The 9,082-nt window shown below is 40.8% G+C and overlaps 1 protein-coding gene across 1 annotated transcript in view; it reads left to right on the top strand.

The window, feature by feature from the left end:
- The window catches only part of CR1 (complement component (3b/4b) receptor 1 (Knops blood group)), a 66,629-nt gene that overhangs the window by 45,525 nt on the left and 12,022 nt on the right, over positions 1 to 9,082 (top strand). Inside the window, exons 22-26 of the mRNA XM_014532571.1 lie at positions 2,020 to 2,418; positions 4,098 to 4,274; positions 4,361 to 4,463; positions 5,675 to 5,760; positions 8,122 to 8,349. Of these exons, the coding sequence (XP_014388057.1) occupies positions 2,020 to 2,418; positions 4,098 to 4,274; positions 4,361 to 4,463; positions 5,675 to 5,760; positions 8,122 to 8,349 (993 nt within the window). The remainder of the gene's footprint in view (positions 1 to 2,019; positions 2,419 to 4,097; positions 4,275 to 4,360; positions 4,464 to 5,674; positions 5,761 to 8,121; positions 8,350 to 9,082) is intronic.

Raw genomic sequence — 9,082 nt, 5'->3', positions numbered from 1 at the left:
TGAATGTGTGTGTAGTCACATATACTAATATTTTTTAAAGTATTATCTTCTAATAGGACATAATACTCTTTTATTATTTTATTACCCCTGAATCAATGATTATTTCATTTCTCATGCCTTACATTTTATATAATTTTTTCTTTTCTAAAATAATTTTCTCTTTTTAATTGAACTTATTGGGGTGACATTGGTAAATAAAATTATATAGGTCTCAGGTGTACAATTCTATGATTAGAAATCATTCTTTTGTTTTCCAAATGGAGGCACTATAATTCATGTTTTTAATTTCTCTTTACCTGACCTGGCTGTTGGGCTGCACTGGGGAGCATGGGGAAAATGGGGGGAAAAACAAAAAGGAAGAAAAAAACCTGGCGTATAAAAAACTGGTGGCAGAGTGGGAAAATGTGGCTAACACTTGAGGCTTTGTGACTACCCACAGCCCAGTAGGGGGATCCCAGAGGTGGGAGGGCAGACCTCTGCTGAAATTCCAAAGTGACAGCAGGGCCTGTTCCTTCAATATCCTTTGTCATTCTTGCCTGCCTCTTTTCCTTTCCTTGCCCTACACCCAGAGACAGAAGTTACCTTCAGAAATCCATGAGACCTGTACAGCTGGGCAATCCATCACTGGCTGCTTTATCCAAATACCCTCTCGATAAATACAACTATTGCCTTAGCACTCCTCTATGAGGGAGGTCACTACTGTCAACAACAGTGAAAACCCAATATGTTGTGGTGTTGTCCTAAGAGTCCTTGAGCTACTCCTCTTTTCTGCCTCCCAATTCATCTATACCCCGCTTCAATGGAGTGTCTTATTGTCCCTTGAGGCTGGCTGAACCTCCATACATTCTTCCTTCACCATGTTTTGCACTTTACAGGTTCATTGTTTTGCAATTACTACTAGTCAGTTTGTGGTACGTTCACTGAACCAGATAGATCCACTGCCCACTCCATGGTCCTACCCACTTACCTTCTGAATGGGTGGGGGTGGAAATCTCCTGAGTATTCTGGTACAACGTGCAGGGGCACTTTTGTTTGGTTATGTATGACTGGTGAGTTGTAAATAAAACAGGAGAGAAAAAAAGCAATAACTCACACCACCAAGATGCTGACATCACTCACTCTCTCTCCTCTTTTTTTTAAAAAATTTATTCTTTATAAGAGTTCCTTTGATGACATATGAGGGGAGCAAAGTCTCAAATGCTCCATTTTAATCTCTTCTTGATGAGTAGTTCCAGAAGTGGTGTATTTAACCTGCAAAGATGTTATTAAATAGCCAATAGAAAACAATAGCCCAGCAATAAGTTAATAACAATCTATGATAAAAATCATATAGATTATCCAGTTAAAATCACAAATATGTAAACCATAATAATACATGGATATTTTTACAATAACAATTATTATAAATAGAATCAATATCACACACCTAAATTTTAATTATGTAAACATGTCTGATTATTAGAAAATATTAGAAGAAAATAATAGTTTTTTAGTGCTATTTAGTAATATTTAGGTACACTCTGGGAAATAATTTGATTATTTTTATTTGTTATTTAAATTCTTAGTAAAGTCATTGTAAAAAAATATTATAGAACAGGCAATACAGAGACAGTGAAAACTGTGGTCACCAGAGGTTGGAATGGTGGGTGGGATTAGTAGGCAGAACACGGAGGATTTTTAGGACAGTAAAAGTTTTCTGCATGATACCACAGTGATCAATACATACCATTATATACTTGTCCAAACCCACAGAATATAGAACGTCAGAAGTGATCTGAAAGTAAACTATGGGCTTTGGGTGATTATGATGTATCTATATAGGTTCATCAATTGTAACAAACATACCACTCTGGTGGGGGCTGCTGATAAAGGGGGAGCTATGCATGTGTAGGGGCTGAGAGTAAATGAGAAATCTCTGTACCTTCCCCTCAGTTTTGCCCAGAACCCAGAATAACACTATGCAATTATCTTAAAAATTAAAAATTGAGGTGTTGTTTACCATACTCTTTCTTGTCCCAGGGATATCTTGTGAGCCGCCCCCAGCCATATTCAACGGAGACTTCTACAGCAGCAATAGAAATGTTTTCCAATATGCAACACTGGTAACTTATCGATGTCACACTGGGCCGAATGGAGAAAAGCTGTTTGACCTCATGGGAGAACAATTTCTATATTGTATCAGCAAAGATGGTCAACTTGGTGTTTGGAGCAGCCCTCCTCCTCAGTGTATTTCTGCTAATAAATGCACAATTCCAGAAGTTGAAAATGGGATTAGAGCATCAGGAAATAGGAGTTTATTCTCTTTAAATGACATGGTGAGATTCAGATGTCAGCCTGGTTTTGTTATGAAAGGGTCCAACACTGTGCAATGCCAGGCCAACAATACATGGGCGCCTGAGCTTCCAAGCTGCTCCAGGGGTAAGTTTCATCCACTAAACCTTATTGAGGGGAGGGGGGGGCGGGGAGAGAGACATGCAAATGATAGAAGTTGCTGAAATTAAGGAAAGGGTGTGTATGCAAGTGTGTGTGCGTATACAAGGGCTATGAAAATGGCATAAACACTTTAAACAATACTATCTCTACTATCTGTCATCTGTGATAATGATAGTCAAATAGTAATAATTTTCTCTGTCTCATCTATACACACATTTTATGTGTTGTTTAATTTAATAACTAGAGCAAGCATAAGAGGTAGGAACTGTTTTTATCCCCATTTTACACGGAGAAAATTGAGTCCTAGATCTGTTAAATAACTGTCCAGGTCACAGCGCTAGGAAACTACAAGGGCTGGAATTCAGGAGCCTTTCTGATTGCAAAGCCTAGTGAAATGTATGGTGAACAGTAATGGATGAGAACAATGGCATAGATCTATTCCTGGGGGGAGAGGTCAGGAGGCTAATGGGGACCAAAATTATAGCATCAGCTTCAAAAGACCTTAGACTTCAATCATTCTGTGTCAACTCCCTCATGTTCTTGCTGAAAACTTGGAGGCTCAGATAGGGGAAATGACTTGCTCAAATTCAAATATACTATATATGTAATTTGTATTCAATTCTATATGGTTCAGATTGAAATTTGCCAATTGGGCTGTGGATGGAGATTGCCAAAATTTGAGTCAAAATATGCTCCAAGTAAGCAAGACAGAGGTGGGCAAAAGTAGGTTTACAGTTATAATACAAATGAATACGACAGTAATTAATAAATGATATTACTAGAATAAGCTCTAGCTGGCTTAGCTCAGTGGATAGAGCTTCGGTCTACAGACTGAAGGGTCCCGGGTTCAATTCCAGTCAAGGGCATTCTATCCCCAGTAGGGGGGCGTGCAGGAGGCAGCTGATAGATGATTCTCTCTCATCATTGATGTTTCTAACTCTCTCTCTCCCTCTCCTTTCCTCTCTGAAATCATTATACATACATATATATATGTATATATGTAATACATATATGGATACTTGTATTTCTTGTACTCACAATTGTAAAACTACTTTTGCCCATCCCTGTACTAGTATGGTCTCTCTTTAAACAGTGTATAGTTTTTGTGGGTGTGTGTTTAAGGGGATCTTGCTCTCGATGACTTCTTTTGTCTTCTTTGCTAAAATGCCTGGCTTAGCATGGAGTGGGAAGAATCCGGGCTGGCACATAGGGATCCAGAGGAGGCTAATGGTTCTGAAAGAGGAGATGGAAGGAAGCATGAAGGGGGATGCCTGACTGATGGGTCTGTTAGCTGAGACTTGGGCAAAGGTATCCTTTGTTGTTGCCAGAAAGGCTGCCTCCTATGAAGTAAAGAGTGGAACAAGCCTCCAGCACTCAGCTGGATTGGATGGCCAGGCCTGGGAAGCAGAAAAACCCATTCTGCTTGTTGTCTTGGGAACATTTTAGGAGAAAAAAATCACAGACAAGGGGTTAGAGAGCCTTTGGTTTTAATCACAGCTCTGAACTGTGCCCTTACTTTGCTCCTCTGTAAAAGGTGGGTGTGAAACTACCCATTCTTTTCAGTCCTGTACTCTGTAATTAGGATTTTTAAGCTCCCTGGCAGGCGCAGGGTGTAGCAAATTCCCCCATAACTGACAGGAACGCTGTGTCTGTTCTTCCCCCAGTTTGTCAGCGGCCTCCAGAAATCCTGCATGGCCAGCACAGCCCCAGCGACAAGGACAGCTTTTCCCCTGGGCAGGAGGTGCTCTACAGCTGTGAGCCCGGCTATGACCTCAGAGGGGCCGCCTCTCTGCGCTGTACGCCCCGGGGAGACTGGAGCCCGGCCGCCCCCAGATGTGCAGGTGCCTACACTCACTCTCATCCTTTCTGCAGATGAATGTCTTTGCACCTCACATGGCGGTCTTACTCCTCATTTATTTTTCTGTAGTGAAATCATGTGCTGCCTTCAAGGACCAACTTCCTAATGGCCGTGTGCTCTTTCCACTTAACTTTGAGCTTGGAGCAAAAGTGTCCTTCGTTTGTGATGAGGGGTGAGTGTGACCGGGATAGTGACCCTCTTTGGTTCAAGGGTTAATCCAAAAAGGGGAACAGACCTATGGAAGCGAAGCACCCAGGGATATTCATGCCTGAGCAGTTTTGATATAAGTGGTAAAACTTAGTAGCAGGACTATCAGGAGATAAGGAGCATGACATTCAATGTTGAGTAAAAATATAAATAAAACTGACCTTGAATTCACATTTGTAACTTGAAGTATATGAATAAATAGCGGTTTAGAGGCAGGAAGTAGAAGTTTATGAAAAGTTTAATGTATGAGACAAATTATTTGTAATGTGATAAGTCAAATAAGGATTTTTTCAGGAAACTTCCAAATCAATCAGTAGTACAATTTGTAACAATTTATGGATAAGTGCTTTTAATCCAATTATATGTCTTCCCTTCGGTAATGTCATTGACATTGGGACCATATGGCCAATGTTATTGTTTTGCTTACTATTATTAGCTGTTTATATGCATCTACCAGTAGACTCTGAGTAGTATACACTCACTGTGGAGGTAACAAGATTGAGCAATACAGCAGTTAATTTTATCAGTTTCCTAGGAATCTTTGATGTGTACAAAGTCTACTACCCAGTCATGGTGAGCATATTTTAGAAAGTCAACAGGATTCAACAATAATCTGGGTATTTCAAGGAGACAAAGCCTCCTCGCCTCATCCTTTTGTCCCTAGAACATTTGCTCAGTGTGTTTCTGTGAGCCTCTTTCTGGCCATTACAAATGTAGTGGCAAGAAAAACAATGTCAAGTCTCTGTAAATGTTCTCTGCTTTGCTCACCCAGATGGAGAGCTGTTTTCCCCCGTGATTCACTGATGAGAATAAGTGGGATGTCACAGAGCTGTCTGTGAGATGGGGTTTGGGTCCAGGGCTCAAGAGGGGTCCAGCTCTGTGTTCAGTGACTTCTGGAAGTGACATTGGGCTATGATGTCTATAGGACCACTGAGTTACCATCTCTGATGGCTTTGCCCATCACAGGATACAGTGATTCTTTAGCATAATTTGGCTTCTGAGTTCCTGCCAGCTGCTGAATTCAGGTCCCTAATAAACAGACTTTCAACTGGGCCTCAACCTAAGAGCCAAATGGTATTTAGATGGAAGGGAGCAACCTGAGTATCTATCAGGGATGCGATGAAGAAAGAGATGGGAGTTGCTTACCTATTTGCTACTCCCCCTTTTTAATTTTAGGTTCCGATTAAAAGGCAGCTCTGTTAGCCATTGTGTCTTGGTCGGAATGAAAAGCAGTTGGAGCAGCAGTGTCCCTGTGTGTGAACGTGAGTAGAAGGAACAAGTATGCAACCTGGGTAGCTCTCCTTTCTATTTCCAGTGTGCTGTGTCTCATGGTCTCACCTGTCATCTGGATCTTTCACCAAATTACTTACAAAAACACATTTTGTTGGAAGAATTTCAAAACAGGTCATGTAGCCCTGACTGGTTTGGCTCAGTGGATAGAGCATCGGCCTGTGGACTGAAGGGTCCCAGGTTCAATTCCGGTCAAGGGCATGTACCTTGGTTTGGGGCACATCCCCAGTAGGGACTGTGCAGGAAGCAGCTGAATCGATGTTTCTAACTCTCTATCTCTCTCCCTTCCTCTCTGTAAAAAATCAATAAAATATATTTAAAAAACAAACAAACAAACAAAAAACAGGTCCTGTAGATCTTATACACTGTGCTTATGTTGCTACCGATAAGTCACTAGGTTAATGCCAGTGCTGAATTTTATGGGGAATATGAAGGGAGAAACCAGATGGCACAAAGGTCTGCCAAAATGTATTTATTCATTTATTTTTTAGTTTCTCACTGTTCTAAACTATTCATCCATCCTGTTATTTAGTCCTGAGGAAGGGCCACATGTCAAGACTTTCCATGTGGGGAGAGTAATGAATAGGGAAGACATATCCCTGTTCTCGTGGAGTTCACTTTTTGATTGATTTCAGAGAGGAAGGGAGAGGGAGAGAGAGATAGAAACATCAATGATGAAAGAGAATCGTTGATCGGCTGCCTCCTGTGCGCCCCCTACTGGGGATCGAGCCCACAACCCAAGCTTGTACCCTGACGTGGAATCGAAACCTGACCTCATGCTTCATGGGTCCATGATGAACCACTGAGCCACACCGGCCAGGCATGGAGTTCATTTTCTACTTAGGGAGGTTGCCCACGAACAACAAAATAAATAAATAAACATAACAATTGAATGCATAAAATATGTTAAAATTCATGTGTTATAAATTAAAAAAAAACACAGTGTTATATGATAAATTTGTATGGTACAGGGAGGTGAGTCAATATTTGAAATGAGATGAGGTGCCCTGAATTTTCAAACCACTTGCTTAAATAAAACATGCTAAAGATTCAGAAACTGATAAATAGATAAAAGTGTTTTATACACCAAGACATAACTGATTTAGCCTACTCTGTTAACTAAAGCAAAGAAAGATTTTTTTAAAATACCATTTTTTGATGATTGAAAAATATTCATTTTTAATTTGGATTTTGATAAACTACCTTGCGAGAAATCTATTTGTTCATCTTATGTGATTATGGTGGAACTTTATGAGAACATTCCATATGTATAAAACTCAGATACTCATCGAACTCAACCTTCCCAACACACATAAAACTGAAAAATAAATTTATAATTAAACTTTGGATAAACACAAACAAATCAATTATTCTTTGATGTACTAAAGCCTTCACTTGTTTCCTAGTATACATACAATTCTGATAAGCTTGGGTATCTCTTCCCCAATTTATATCAGTTTAGAAGCATCAAATTAGTTTTAGGGAGGGAATTGCTAAAAATAGATACACTAACAGCTGGAAAAAATGACAGCTGATATCTTGGAAGAAAGAAAAAAGCGAAAGAAGAAGAAAGAAAAGGCTACCCGGTGCCTTTTCATCTGACTGTAGGAATCAATGCGTTCTGATGGCATTGCGGTGTATTTGATGATAATGGTCTCAGTCATCTAGAAACATTTACATCGGCTGCAAATGATAGTCCACATTTCACAAATTTCACAGAGATTTCCCTGGAACTTCAGACATCTGAGACCCAAAACCTTGTTTATCTTGTATTGCATTGTCAGCCCAGGACTCTTACTAAGTCTGACGTAAAGTAGGACATCAAATAATTGCTGAAAAAAACACAACTTAATTACCTTTCAAATTGATTAAAATCTTAGCTGCCCGGAGGGTCTTTTGGACGTTTGCAATAAACTGCAAGCTTTGTCTCACCTTCCTCAGTTTCTTCTCTAAAAATGTTCTACATATAAAAATTGCATCCACCTTAGTTATATTATCATAGAAAGAAATGTGTTTATATCTGGCTGGTGTGGCTCCAGTGATTGAGCGTCGACCTATGAACCAGGAGGTCACAGTTGGATTCCCGGTCAGGGCACATGCCTGGGTTGTGGGCTCAATTCACAATAGGGGGCGTGCAGGAGGCAGTGGATCAATGATTCTCTCTCATCATTGATATTTCTATCTCTCTCTCCCCCTCTCCCTTTTTCTCTGAAATCAATTAAAAGATTTTTTCAAAACGGAATGTATTTATAACACAGTCCCAGGGTACCAATATTGTATAATCATTTTGATTGAAACTCTGCTGGAACCTAACACTCTTGTCTTCTTTCTAGAAATCTTTTGTACAAATCCTCCAGCTATTCTTAATGGAAACCACACAGGAACTTCTCTGAGAGTCATTCCCTATGGAACAGAAATATCTTATACATGCGACTCCCACCCAGACAGAGGGATGACCTTCAGTCTCATTGGGGAGAGCACCATCCGCTGCACAAGTGACAGTGAAGGGAACGGGCTCTGGAGCGGCCCTGCCCCTCGCTGTGAACTTTCTGGTTCTGCTGGTCAGTACACATTTCCCCACCTCCCATATGGGTCAGTGCGTCTGGCCAAGAACCTCCATATTTCTATCGTGACAGTGTCTGTTCCTCTGAATATCACTTTGTCATGAATATCAGACACAGACGTACCTGCCAGGAGAATAACAGATGGTTCTAGAAGTGCCGCACTGTGCCCCAACCAGTGGTGTTCTGGTGACCCTGCCCACTGGGGTGAGGAACGTAGGATGGTGAGGAGAGGAGGCAGAAGAGAGTGGAGAGAATCAGTGAGGCCCAAAGTTTATAGAGAATATTTTAAAACCAGTGAAAATATTTGGTTATGCCATCTCTATTACTAGCTGCTTTTATGCTACGTAAGAGTAATTTCCTTCAAAATTGGTAATGCTCTAGAAGTAATTAGGCAAGTCCCGATGTAGCCATTTGTGCTCCTGTTGTTACTTCTAAGAGTTCTGCTCAGCCCATGACTGTATTTTGTTGACGCTTCTTCTCATCTTTAGCAAAAGGAACTCAGGATGCCCTGGAGAAATGAAGTGGGTGGTTGTGCTCTTGGCCTCCGTAGCTCAATGCTTTCCCATATATTTCTAGCTTTAAGTGACAGTACCTGGCAACCAGAAGCTCCTTTGTGGCTGTGATTGGCCACACAAGCTCCGTCCTCCAGAGAGGACAGGTAGCATTGACTGGGTGATTTGTAGATGCCAGTGGTATTTCTGTCTGGTGGAGTCTGCAGGTAAAGACATAC

This window comes from Myotis brandtii, unplaced genomic scaffold (genome assembly GCF_000412655.1).
Source record: "Myotis brandtii unplaced genomic scaffold, ASM41265v1 scaffold898, whole genome shotgun sequence".
NCBI classification, from domain to species: Eukaryota; Metazoa; Chordata; class Mammalia; order Chiroptera; family Vespertilionidae; genus Myotis; species Myotis brandtii.
This window is presented reverse-complemented; position numbering and strand designations above follow the sequence as displayed.